At 41.3% G+C, this 14595-nt stretch overlaps 1 protein-coding gene across 1 annotated transcript in view; it reads left to right on the top strand.

Moving 5' to 3' along the window:
• The window catches only part of TF (transferrin), a 587202-nt gene that overhangs the window by 332558 nt on the left and 240049 nt on the right, over positions 1–14595 (top strand). The window contains exon 11 of the mRNA XM_033958374.1: positions 6826–6852. Within this exon, the coding sequence (XP_033814265.1) occupies positions 6826–6852 (27 nt within the window). The remainder of the gene's footprint in view (positions 1–6825; positions 6853–14595) is intronic.

Genomic DNA, 14595 nt, shown 5'->3' with positions numbered 1-14595 from the left:
TTTTCCATTCAGGGAACCCCACCTAAATGGCCTGCTTCAGTTGCATCCATCTAAAACTTTGTGATTTATTGAGGCCATATTTATGTTACAACTGTGAAAAATCAAGCAACTTACCATTAGGCATAACATCATCTAATATACGTATACCTGCTATCATCTAATACTTCCAGCTGACCTTAAATCCGGCAATTTGAATCTTGGAGTTCAGCCATATAGTTTGATTTGTTGATTTGTGAATTGGAATAGGTGTTAAATTACTCACATATCTTAAGGATTTCCATGTGTCTACTAATATTCTATTATCTTTATATAATCTAGGCATTTTGATACTTAGAACATGGCACATTCGCAGAGGAAACATGAGTCGCCATTCCAACCATAACCAATCTGGGATATTTTCAATGAGCTCTGGGAGGACCCAATACATACCCTGGCACATAATATAGGATTGATGATACTTATAAAAATTGGGAAAATTTACCCCTCCCTCTGTAATTGGCTTTTGTACCTATGCCAAATAAATTTTGTAAGAATACTATTTAATTTTTTATAAAAGGATCATTGGAAAAAACCGGTAACATACCCATTTGATAACAAACCACAGGTAAAATCATCATTTTAATAGTTTGAACTCTCCCCCACCACGAAAGATGTAAAGGATTCCATTGCTCACACACTTCTGTTACCTTCTGTAATAAAAAATTTTTCATTTACTTTCATTGTGTCTTCCAGCGTACTTTTTATCCAAATGCCTAAATATTTTATTCCATCCTCCTTCCATAGAAAGGGGAATGAATCAAACAAACCTTTTGTACAATGCACATTAAGTGGAAGAACTTCTGATTTACTCCAGTTTATCTTGTATCCTGAAAATTTTCCAAATTTCTCTATCAATTCTAGTAAGCTTGGAATGGTTGTTTCCGGATTTCTCAAATGAAGCAGTATATCATCTGCATAAGCAGAAGCTTTATATTCCCGATCTGAATAAGGAATACCCTGTATCTCCTTCACTTGCTGAATAGCTAATAACAAGATTTCTAATACAGTATCAAAAGGCAGAGGAGATAAGGGACAGCCTTGTCTAACCCACCTCTGTAGACTAAAACTTTCCGAGAAATTATTATTAATATACAATCTAGCAGCAGGGGAGCTATACAATGTTTGAATCATTTGTATAAATCCTAAACTTTTACCAAACCATTCCATTGCTTGATGCATGAAAGTCCATTCCACTCGATCAAAGGCCTTCTCTGCATCCAATGATACAGAAATGGACTTTTGTCTTTTGATGGCTTTTGATAAATTTAACATATGTAAAGCCAACCTGGTATTATTAGAAGAATGTCTCTGAGAAACAAACCCTATTTAGTACATACCAATAATAAAGGGGAGAGCCTTAGCCAAGCGCAAAGCCAATGTCTTAGCCAAAAGTTTTCCATCTACATTTCCATCTACATCTAAATTTCAAGTGCTAAAAATTCCTCTGCCCTCTTTGCTATTTTAAAAAATCTTACAGCTCCAAAAAAAATAGAAAACCCTGATTTAGAAAATAAACCTATTGCACAAAATCTTGCCAATTATTTTGTAAATAAAATTAATAAAATTAGAGATAGCATTGGTTCAAAAATTAATTTTAATGTAGACATGGAACCAACACAAATTTTACCTATTTCAAAATGTGCCAATTTTCAAATACCAACCCTAGAGGACCTTAAACAATTCTTACAAAGTATTAACATCAAAGGCACAGGCTCCAACTCAATCTCTCTTTTTTTTGTATAAAACGTTTCTTTTCCTTCTTTGACCCCTTTATTCAGACAATGATTGAAAATAGCTTAACCACAGGATTTATACCGAAAGAATGGAAAGAAGCAATCATCCGTCAAATAATAAAAAATCCTAAAGAATCAATTGCAATTGAGTCAAATTACCGACCCATAGCCAATCTACCCTTTATTGTTAAATTAATAGAAAAGGTTGTTTTCAATCATATAAGCAACTTTGTAGAAAAAACAGGCTTCAGATCTAATCATTCAACAGAACACTCTCTGATAGGTCTTACAACCAATATCCAATACCACCTAGATCACCATAAATCTGTTCTCCTGATCTCACCTGATCTATCTGCTGCATTTGATACTATTGACCATCATTTACTCATTAAGAGACTGTCTTCCATTGGCATTTCTGACCAAGTGCTAAACTGGTTTAAATCATATTTTCAAAATAGGTCAGCCAAAGTTATTTTCAACAATTCATCATCAAACAACTATACAAACTCTTATGGCATCCCTCAAGGCTCAATCTTGTCCCCTCTTTTATTTAATATTTTCTTGTCGCCACTCCTCAATTTAAGTCAATCCATTGGATTCTCCTCTTTTGCCTATGCAGATGACATCCATCTTTTGTATCCATTAAATATAGCTGATTCCAGTGAGATAATAAATATAAATAATAAGTTAAAACAAATAAGTCAGTGGCTTAAAGACATATTGGCCCTGAACGCAACCAAATCTTCAATAGTATTTTTTCCATGGAAAAAGGATCTTACATTCTCATCACAAATACTCTTACATTCTCATCACAAATACTCTTAGACAATTTCCCATTACAAAAAGTAACAACGACGAAAATACTAGGAGACCAAGAATTTTCTTTTCATGATCAGATTAATTCCGTAGTTAAAACTGTTTCTATAAGTTACGTCTCATTAGATCTCTATCCAAAGTCTTAAAACCAGAAGCTCTTAATATTCTAATTCAATCTTTGGTTATCTCTAGGCTGGATTACTGCAATACATTGTATCATGGCATAATTCAGAAAGAAATAAGAAGGCTACAAATTATACAAAATACAGCAATAAAAATTATTACTAACTCCAAAAAATATGATCATGTCACACCTCTTCTACAAAAAACACACTGGTTACCAATTTCACACAGAATAATCTATAAAATTGCACTGATAAACTTCAAAATCCAACAAACCAACACACCAATATTTCTACATCGTTTTTTGATACCATATTCTCCAGCCAGGACTCTAAGATCAATAGACCAGCATTTGCTGACTATCCCTTCTTTAAAAATAATAGGTACCAGAAGAGCTACAATTTTTTCAGTCGTAGCACCCCAGCTTTGGAACAATTTACCAATCTATTTACATGGAGAAACCTCATTAGAAAAATTTAAAAGCACATTAAAATGCTACCTGTATAAAGACGCAATTGAGTCATAGGATAATTTATATATCATAAATCCCAGGCTCAAATACCTAATTTTAACCAGACCTTATGTATAGGTCACAACCTCCCCCATTCTCTTTTATGGCTTAGCAATATTTGTAAAACATTCTTTATTACCCTCCTGATGTTGTTTTTTCCTTAAATGTATTTTTACTTTCCTTAAAGATTGTAGTTCACCCCTCTTCCCTTATGTATCGCTAATTACTTGTGTACATACATTGTATGTTTACTTGTACAAATTGTTTTATTTTATCTCCCAATTTTTTTTATTGTCATGCGCATTGAAGTATTTGATATTGCGTGTACAACAAACTTTTAATTAACTTGAAACTTGACATAGTACCTGTGATGCAACCTTTAGTTAGTTGAACCTGATATAAATTTAACAAATATGGTAATAGGGTATTTTGAAACTATTTATAAAACTCTGTCGTGAAACCATCCCCACCTGGAGCGGATCCAACTCTAAGAGACTTCAACGCTGTTTGTACTTCTTTTAGTGATATTGGCTTTTCTAAACTTTCTTTTATATAAGAAATATATATAAGAAATAAATTACATTACATTACATTATATGTTCAGGAATTTTTGGTCCCTTAAGTAGGTTTAAAAATTCTAAACCATCCTTTTCTTTATCTAAATAAGGCTCAGAAGAATATAAAGCTTTATAAAAATCCAGAAATTGTTTTAAAATAAGTCCAATTTGAGAATATCACCTTTTTCATCCTTTACTGCAATTATTTTTCTTTATTTATTTTTTTTTTTTTGCTTTAAGACAATTTGCCAATAATTTTCCCACCTTATTTGAATTTCCATAATACAAAACTTGTTGAGCGAATAAGTCTTTTCTTATCAATTTAGAAGAAATCTCATTATATTTACCTTTAGCTTTTTAAAGAGCCTGTAACGTAGAACACTGTTCTTCAACTGCCAGTCCGCGGACTGGTGCCGTTCCCCAAAAAAATCTTGCCGGTCTGTGAAGGATTCGGGTCCCTGCCGCAACGAAAGGTGCCAGCATCAGCTGACTTGCAACTTCCTGTTGCTGTCGCTGTGCCTGGACTCCTGCCTTCGCCAGGACTCCTTCCGCGTATGCTTCCTGCCTTTGTCTCTGCACCTCCAGACCAGCAGCAGCAGCTCTGTGTGCTTTTAACTTCGGCACAGAGCTGCCCCTAAGCAGTAGTTTAGCCGCAGTTTCATGAGACAGCCTCAGGGCCTTTGCTAGGCCAGCCCGCTTCAATGATGCGATGTGGGCTGGCTACCAAAGGCCCTGAGGCTGCCTCATGAAACCGCGGCTAAACTACTACATAGGGGCAGCTCTGTGCCGAAGTTAAAAGCACACAGAGCTGCCGCTAGCCTAAAGACTCTTGGGCCCACTGAAGAAGGGCAAAGAGCAGTTGTCCTGGAGGTCTCCCTTCCGCTCACCTTTGCAGGTCCCTTTTTTCCACTTTTTTTTCTTCAAACGGCGACAGGCCCTGGCATCAACGTCAAGTAAGTTACCCTGTTCCTTGCAAGCGGTTCTGCTCAGCCAAAGCTTCCCCTCTGACATGATCCACCCTCAGGGGAAAGAAAGCAAAGGTGAGGGGAAGGGGGGCAGATTATGGAAGTGAGGAGAGGAGAGAGAGAAGGGGACAGATGATGGAAGTGAGAAGAAGGGAGAGTGAGCAGAAGGCAGATGGATATTAGTTGAGAGGGGAGAGCAGATGCTGAATGGAAGTGGGGAAAGAACACATACTGGATGGAAGGAGGAGATAAAGGGGCAAGAAAATAGAGTTAGTAAGATAATGGAGGGGTGAGGGAAAGGGGTGACAAACTGTGGGTAGACATAGTGAAAAGAGGGAAACAGGACTAAATAGTAAGAAACAATTTAATTTAGATGGAGGCAGAAAATAGAGATGGAAGACCAGAGAAGAAAAGGAAAGGGAAGAGAGAGGAGAGAATGAAAAGAGAGAGATGCTAAAAACCACAGGGGGGAGGGAAGGAGAGAGATGCCAGACCATGAGGGGAACAGAAGGAAGATGATGGATGCCAGACCAAATTGTTGAGAGGGGGGCAGGCGGATAGATGGCAGAGAAAGACAGACAGTGGATAGAAGGGTTGACTGGATGCTGGACTGAAGAGACAGAGGGCAGACGCTGGCTGGAAGAAAGTGAAAAGACAATGAAAGCAGAAACCAGAGACGACAAAAGGTAGAAAAAAATAATTTTATTTCAATCTTGTGATTAGAATATATCAGATTTGAAATATGTATCTTACTAGAGCTGATGTTAGACATAACTGGGGAGTGCAAAGCCCAGGCAGTGCTTCTTTAGCTTCCAGCTGGCTTAGGGCTCTCTCTGACCAGGGGGCAGTTGCCCTAGTTGCACTCCCCTAACACCATTCCTGCCATGTGTGACTGGTATTCTGTTACATGATATTTGTGTAGCATTCTGTAATAATTTGGCTTATTCAGTTTTCTTGATAATAGAAAGGATATATATGAAGGGGAGGGGAGACAGGGTTTTTTTTATCTTTGCCCTGTATTATTTGTCTTTATAAAATGACAATTGTATAGAATATTGTTTCTTTTTATACTTTAATAAAATATATTCAATATAAAATCATAACTATTTGAGGCTTGTGCGGATGGGATCAGATAGTTTGTGGAACCGAACTTGCGGGGACGGGGCGGCGATGTTTGTTTTTTTTTTAAATTTCAGTCTTCGTAGTTTGCCGGTCCACGAAATAATTATTTTATTTTCGCCAGTCCGTCCATAGGTGTAAAAAGGTTGAAGAACACTGACATAGAATATTCCCATTTATCAATCAATTTTGACTCCAAAAGCTTAATTCTAAAATGGAAAATTGTCTTTTAATTTGTTTTCTAATATATGCCGAAAATGAAATAATTTGACCTTTCATGGTACTATATTGATTAATAAAAGTAAGTAAGAAAATAAATGGTCAGGTGGTTTCAAGATAGTATGATTCCATAATGGGAGATATCAAACTACATTATGTTACACATTATGAAGCAGCCATGAATATGAAATTCTGGTCATCGTGACAGACCTTTTCTAACACAGATAAGCGTTTATTTGTTACTTTTTGAAATTTGAGTGAATTTACTTGCATTGCACAGAGCACCGATTTAATTTGTATATGAGGCGGGTTTTTTTATGCCTAGGAGGTTTTTTACCCTGCTATACCTGTCACCTGTCTCTGTAGGGTGGAGGTTAAGATCTGGGGCTTTTTCCTCCTCGTTTTTCATTGTATTGGTTGCTCTGCTTCTCTAGGCACTTGTTGTAGTGCCCTTGTATTGATGTTTGTGACACATATGTACCTGTTTTGTTTTTAATGACACATAGAAATGTGTTTAGTTAGTATAATATTTAAGGGAGTGAACATTTGCTGCAGCTTCTGAGGTTTTATCCCCCCTTTCTGCAATACAGAAGTCAGCTATTAGGTAGTGCCGGGGACCAGAATGAACAAGAACAGTATCTAGCAGTAGCAATCAACAATTACGAATGAGGGTGTTGCTAGAGAAATTCCTTCTACTGAGGAAAGCATGTTATCTAATTTCCCTTGTTTCATCTTTCTTACAGATTGCAACAAACGTTGGTCATCTTCAGGTAGGTAAAAATACTAGTTGTGAATTTCTCCTTTATCACTTTTTAAAAAATGTATTTATTTATTTATACAATTTCAAATTATATTCCAAGCATAACATCTTGTACAGAAAGTATAATTAAGAAAATATAATATTTAAATTTACTTTTAATCCTGAAAATAAATTAACCTTGTAACAAGAAACTCAACTTAACTTAATCACACACTAGTCCTCAAACTTTGGATCCAAGACTTAAAGATAAGAGTAATTTAAATTTAACATATTCACCAAACGGAATCACTCAATCTGCTGCTGAAAGAGAGCTAATTATTGTGCAGATGTTTCTTCATTCTCAAGGCGTTTCAGAGAAAGGAAACTAATCAAATGAGTCGGGTCTACAAACACATATTTTAAAGAACGGTATCTAATAACACATTTGCAAGGGTATCTAAGAAAGAAAAGACCCCATATCTGAGTCACACCAATGGAGAAAACTGAACCAAAAATACAAACAAAAATTAAAAGAAAAACGAAAAACATATTATACAAAGCTAATAGGAGAAGAATCCCTAGACACAAAAAAACTATTTCAACTACTAAAAGAACTCACAGACACCAAACCCTAACAGACAAGCAACAACACCCCCACACCCACAGCCACCCTCTTAGCAACATTCTTCAAAGACAAAATCGCAACTATAAGATCCACCTTATATGGAACACCTATGCACCTAGAAGAGATCACAACACCCTCCACAGAAGGAGAAGCAGTTGCAGCAGACAGAACATGGTTTCACTTCTCACCAATACAATGGTCAGATTTAAACAAACTACAACAAATACAGCCACGCAACTTGCAACCTTAATCACTGCCCCCCATACCTACTGAAAGCCTCCAGTATACTATTTTGCACCCTACTCTTGCAAAGGATACAAACTCTACTCAGTGACGGCCTTTTCCCACAAGATCTCAGCAAAATCATCATCACTCCAATCCTGAAAGACCCCAAAGGAGAAGTAGACCAACCATCCAACTACAGACCCATAGCCTCAATACCACTTTATGTCAAGCTAATGGAAGGCCTTGTAGCCAAAATCCTAAACTCATACCTAGAAAACCACAACCTACTCTACCCAACACAATCAGGCTTCAGAACCAACCACAGCATTGAGACCCTACTAGGCTCACTCATGGACACTGCCAGATAACACCTCAGCACAGGCAAAAAATGCTAATTATCCAACTAGATCTCTCCGCAGCCTTTGACCTAGTAGACCATAACATCCTTCTACAGATACTGGACTCAATAGGAATCAGTGGTAAGGTACTATCATGGTTTAAAGGATTCCTACAATCCAAAACATACAGAGTTAAAACAAACAAAGAAAAATTCGAGCCATGGTCTAACCCCTGCGGAGTACCTCAAGATCACCTCTTTCTCCCACACTCTTCAACCTATACATTGCCTCCCTCGGCTCCTACCTAGACAAACAAGGTCTAACCTCCTACAGTTATGCAGACGACATCACCATTCTCCTTCCTTTCGATCAACCAGCACCATCCATGGCAGACACAATACACAGAACATTTGAAACAGTGGCAGCATGGATGAAAGACCACAAACTGAAATTGAATCAGGACAAAACAAACTTCATCCTACTCGAAAATAACAAAACCCCAACCGTAACAAACCTTGTCATAAACTCTACAACATACCACATCCAACCCACTTTAAAACTCCTGGGAGTGCTAGTAGACAGAGGCTGTACAATGCAGCCACAAATCAACAAAACAATTAAAAAAAAATCATTCACAGTCATGAGAAACCTGAGGCAAGTCGGAAAATTCTTTGACAGAAAACAATTCCAACTCTTGGTGCAATCCCTAATCTAATCTAATCTAATCCTTAGGTTTGTATACCGCATCATCTCCACGTTCATAGAGCTCGACGCAGTTTACAGTAGGAGAAATAGGAAGGAACTACAACAGAGGGTTAGAGGTAGAAGTGTGAAGAACATTTACAGGACTTGGGATGCCAAGATATAAGAGTTTCTTTGATTCCTAAGTTGGAGGGAGACTTACATTTTTTGAGAAAAGCCAGGTTTTCAGATGTTTGCGGAAAACTTGGAGAGAGCTCAAGTTCCGAAGAGGGGAGGTAAGGTTGTTCCAGAGCTCAGTGATTTTGAAGTGGAGGGAGGTCCCTAGCTTTCCTGTGTCTCATAGACTACTGCAACATACTATATCTCCCCTGCACAGCAACCATGAAAAAACAACTACAAACAATACAAAATACAGCCCTAAGACTGATCTACTCACTGAAGAAATTCGACCACATCACAGAGGCATACCACGACTCACACTGGCTCCCAATACAAGCAAGAGTAAACTTCAAATTTTACTGCCTACTATTTAAAGCAATAAATGGAGACAGCCCAGCTTATTGGAACAATCAACTAATTCAATCCACCTCAACCAGACATAGAAGAACCCACACACTATTCACACACCCTCCAACCAAAAACGTCAAAAGAAAAAAACTGTACGACAATCTCCTAGCCACTCGAGCTGCAACACTCGACCTCCAACTCTACAACCTATTGACCTCGACCAGACTACAAAACCTTCAAAAAAGAAATAAAAACTCTTCTATTCAAAAAACACATAAAACCAAACTAACTCAATCAGAAATGTCCCAAGCATCACCTACAACTACTCCATATGTACTTCTAATACCATGACAATTCAAATGTAATCCTTAGCAACTCAAAGAAATGTACAAACTACTCCCTAAATACTTCTAATGTCCTGACAATCTACTTGTAATCCGCCTTGAACTGCAAGGTAATGGCGGAATAGAAATCCCTAATGTAATGTGTGCTGGAGGCATCCAGATATAGTGGTATGGGTTTTGTTTTTTGGGGGTAAAGAATACTCCAGTTTGATATTAATGTAAAAAAATATTTAATAATGCATTCTCATGCAAAGCAAATGAACAAATGTATTGCATACTAAACCTCATTCCCAAAGTTTAAGAAAATAAGAGAAACCCTACTCACAATGTCTGTGGTTCAGAGCAAGTGGACCTATTTGATGCACAATCTTGGCATCATTGTGACATCATCAATATGAACCCAGATGGTAGAAGGTCACTAAAAAATAACAGGAACTCCTGCCTAAATGGAAGCTCTTGTGGCTCAATAGTTAAAGGCACTTCTTCCATCTTCCACAGGTCATGGGTTTAAATCTCCCCCCGGTACCTTAACAACTTCTTTTTGGTCTCATAAGAGAGTATGGGTTGTGGACTTTGTCATTTACATTTGCACTCTGTCTTTTCTAGAGTCCAGATGGAAACTTATTTTTAACCTGAAATGGTTATGATCTCCTAAGATATCATCTCATATAGCAGGAACCCCTACCTAAAAGAAAGCTCCTGTGGTTAAAGTCAGTTCTTCCATCTTCTCAAGGTGATGGGCTCAAATCCCTAGTATGGTCAGGTACCCCAGCACATATTACTATTATTTTTAGCAACAATCTGCCATCTAGGTGCATATTGATGATTTCACAATGATGTCAAAATTGTGCATCAAACATATCTACTTGCTCTGAACCACAGCCACTGTGAGTAGAGTTTCTCTTATTTTTTGCTTTCTAGTTGTCTGCTTTGTCTTTTTAGTAGGAGTAGTTCATTGTCGAACCATTTATCAGATTTTCTATGGATTCTGGTTTTGCTCTGTTCTGGAGCTAGCTCATCTAGGGCTGCTGCACTTAGCTGGCTCCCTTGTGAGATAAAGTTTTTGGGGTTATACTCTTGGATTATGGCATCTGTTTTCATCCAGAATTTGGTGGGGTCGATATGCTTATGTGAAATGTAGGTTATTTTTTGTGTGTTTGGTTTGCTTTTGTTGTTGGTCCAGTTGATATTGAAGGAGTATGTATAGTGATCTGACCAGTGGGAACGATACCTGTTTCCATTTAATGTGTGAATTTCTGGTTGTGTGGGTTGTTGGGTCATGTAGGCTGCAATGTCAAGTTGGTGACCTTTTTCATGAGTGGTTTCAAGGTCTAATATCTTGTATGTTAAGGCCTCAAGGTAAGATAGTAATATTTCTACTTGTTTGGAGACTTGGATTTCGAGGTGGAGGTTTAGGTCTCCTAGGATTAAGTTGTAAGTTGTCGTTAATGAGTTTCGGTAGATAAAGTCTTCAAATTTTGGGTTTGCTGTGTTCCAGTTTCCTGGTGTTATGTAGTGTGACCGGGCCGGTTCCTGGGTTGGTGGAAAGCTGGGCCCGGGCCACCGGTAGATTCATGTAGCGCCTTTTGTATGGCTGGCAGAAAGGAAAACCAGGAAAAAGGGATTTCTCAAAAGAAAAAGACAGCTTCACTTTATTTGTAATTCCACAGGCATGGCAATCCAATAATATGTTCATCAAGGCAATGTCCTATAAGTTCTATGGAGCAATCCTTCTTGCTCCAGTGTGGGCAACTTGCCCTGTACTTGTCAGCAAAAGCACAAAAAAAAAAAAAACAACGTTTTTCCAAAACCCACATTCAGGAGTGTGCTTTAGTTGTCTGGAGCCCACATCTTCCTGGGCAGGCTGGCAACTTCCAGCCAGTGTTCATGGTCTCACCCAGTCAGTACACCCTGCTGCTGGGCTACTTGCTCTCCCCCCACAAGGGTCTCCCTCACTGAGGCAATTACACACTCCTGACTTTGCCTCTGGAGTCCTTTGGGCTTATTGGAAAGCCTGGAAACAGACTTCCCCCAAATTGCCTTTAATTAGGCAGAGCTGCTTCTGCCTTTCTTACTGCCTGCTTCAGCTAAGGGTTTTAGAACCACCCTGTTCCGCCACTTATTTCTGTCAGATGGGATGATCAGTGACACTCAGAAAAGCACACAGACAATATAAAAGCATAAACAATAACCCTTTATTATATATAGCACAGTTACTTACCGTAACAGGTGTTATCCAGGGACAGCAGGCATATATTCTCACATGTGGTTCACATGTGGGTGACGTCATCTACGGAGCCCCGATGCGGAAGCGTTTTCAAGCAAACTTGATTGAAGATTTAAGTTTGCTCTGCTGCTCCACGCATGCGTGCCTTCCTGCTCCACTAGGGGGTGCATCCCCTCATGGTCTCCAGTTCACTTAACTAGCCAAGAAGCCAACCTCGGGGAGGTGGGCGGGTTGTGAGAATATATGCCTGCTGTCCCTGGATAACACCTGTTACGGTAAGTAACTGTGCTTTATCCCAGGACAAGCAGGCATGATATTCTCACATGTGGGTGACCTCCAAGCTAACTGAAAAGGGATGGAGGGAAGTTGGCAATTTAAGCAAATAGATTTCGCAGTACCGATTGGCCGAACCGGCCATCGCTTCTGGACAGTGAGTCCAGACAGTAGTGGGAGGTGAAGGTATGAACCGAAGACCACGTGGCAGCCTTGCAGATTTCCTCAATAGGTGTGGACCTGAGGAACGCTACGGAGGCTGCCATCGCTCGGACTTTGTGTCCCGTTACTCGACCATGCAGCGCGAGACCAGCCTGAGCGTAGCAAAAGGAGATGCAATCGGCCAACCAGTTGGACAAGGTGCGTTTGGAAACTGGGTGACCTAACCGGTTTGGGTCGAAGGACAAAAACAGTTGTGGGACTTTCCGGTGTGGCTGAGTGCGTTGGAGGTAAAAGGCCAACGCTCTTTTGCAGTCAAGAGTGTGGAGCGCCACTTCTCCGGGGTGAGAGTGGGGCTTGGGAAAAAACACAGGTAAGACAATGGACTGATTGAGATGGAAATCAGACACTACTTTAGGTAGGAACTTTGGATGGGTGCGGAGTACCACCTTGTCGCGATGGAATACCATGAAGGGTGGGTCCGCTACCAGGGCTTGTAGCTCACTAACCCGCCGTGCGGACGTGAGCGCGAGTAGGAAAATTACCTTCCAAGTGAGGAATTTTGGATGGCATTTGTCTAGGGGCTCAAATGGAGGTTTCATTAGTTGAGCCAGAACCACGTTAAGGTCCCAAACCACCGGGGGAGGTTTGAGAGGGGGGGTGGACGTTCAGCAGACCCTTCATGAAGCGAGTGACTAAGGGATGGAGCGAGAGGGCTTTCCCTTCCAGGGGCTGATGAAAGGCCGCAATCGCACTGAGGTGTACTCGAATGGAGTTGGTCTTTAGGCCGGAATGAGATAGTTGAAGTAGATAGTCAAGGACCAGGGGGACGGGGACCGACACCGGGTCCTGGCTGTGGGAGGAGCACCAGGTTGAGAATCTGGTCCACTTTTGGGAGTAGCAGGTTCTCGTCGAGGTTTTCCTAGAGGCCTCCAATATCTCCTTGACTGATTGAGACACGGGGAGAGCAGTCAGGGGGAGAGAAACCAAGCATTCAGATGAAGAGATTGAAGATTGGGATGTAACAGTGAACCCTGACCCTGTGACAGTAGAGAGGGAAACAGAGGCAGAGGCAGTGGGTCTCTGACACTGAGTTGAAGTAGAAGGGAAAACCATGGCTGGCGTGGCCAGCGAGGGGCAATCAGGATCAGGGTGGCTTGTACTGTTTTCAGGTGGACAAGCATCCGCAGTATCAGAGGAAACGGCGGGAACGCGTACAGGAACCTTCCCTCCCAGTCGAGGAGGAAGGCGTCGGCCTCGAGCCGGTCCGGGGAGTATATCCGGGAGCAGAAGAGAGGCAGCTTGTGGTTGTGAGGGGACGCGAACAGGTCTATTTGGGGTGTCCCCCACCGTTCGAACCGGGTCTGAGAGTGTAGTGACCACTCGTGTGGCTGGAGGAGGCGGCTGAGTCTGTCCGCCAGGCAGTTTTGTTCTCCTTGTATGTACACCGCTCGAAGGAAGGTGTTGTTGGAGATTGCCCATTTCCAGAGGCGCAGGGCTTCCCGACAAAGGGACCAAGACCCTGTTCCCCCTTGTTTGTTTACGTAGTACATCGCTACCTGGTTGTCGGTTCGGATGAGAACCACTCGGTCGTGGAGCAGATGTTGGAAGGCTACAGCTGCGAGATAGATGGCCCGAAGCTCTACCACGTTGATGTGGCAGCGACGGTCTTGTGCTGACCACATTCCTTGGGTGCATAGGCCGTCCAGGTGGGCTCCCCAAGCGTACTCCGACGAGTCCGTGGTGAGTACCTTGCTGTGGGGTGGGGCGAGGAAGAGCAAACCTTTGGAAAGATTTGAAGAGTCGGCCCACCAGTGGAGCGATTGTTGCAATGAAGGAGTCACTGTCACGGGGCGGTCGATCGGGTCCCGGTCTTGACGCCATTGAGACGCCAGGGTCCATTGAGGGATTCTCAGATGGAGGCGGGCGAAGGGTGTGACATGGACGGTGGAGGCCATGTGGCCCAGGAGAGTCATCATCTGTCGGGCTGATACCGAGGTCAGCAGGGAGATCCTTCGGCTCAGACTTACTAACGCCTTCAGGCGCGGAGGGGGGAGGAAGGAACGGAGGCGAACCGTGTCCAGCGTGGCCCCGATGAACTGTAGGGACTGCGAGGGGCGTAGTTGAGATTTTGGGAAGTTTATTTCGAACCCCAGACTTTGTAGGTAGGTAATAGTCTGTTGGGTCGCTGAGATAACCCCTTCCCTGGACGGGGCTTTGATTAGCCAGTCGTCCAGGTAGGGGAATACCTGGAAGCCCCGGGAACGTAAGGTTGCTGCTACCACCACGAGGCACTTGGTGAAGACCCGAGGTGATGATGCTAGGCCGAAGGGGAGGACTCGGTATTGTAGGTGCCAGTCCCCTACCTGGAAAC

This window comes from Geotrypetes seraphini, chromosome 9 (assembly GCF_902459505.1).
Source record: "Geotrypetes seraphini chromosome 9, aGeoSer1.1, whole genome shotgun sequence".
NCBI lineage: Eukaryota > Metazoa > Chordata > Amphibia > Gymnophiona > Dermophiidae > Geotrypetes > Geotrypetes seraphini.
Note: the sequence above shows the minus strand (reverse complement) of the source record. Positions and strands in the feature narration are given on the sequence as shown.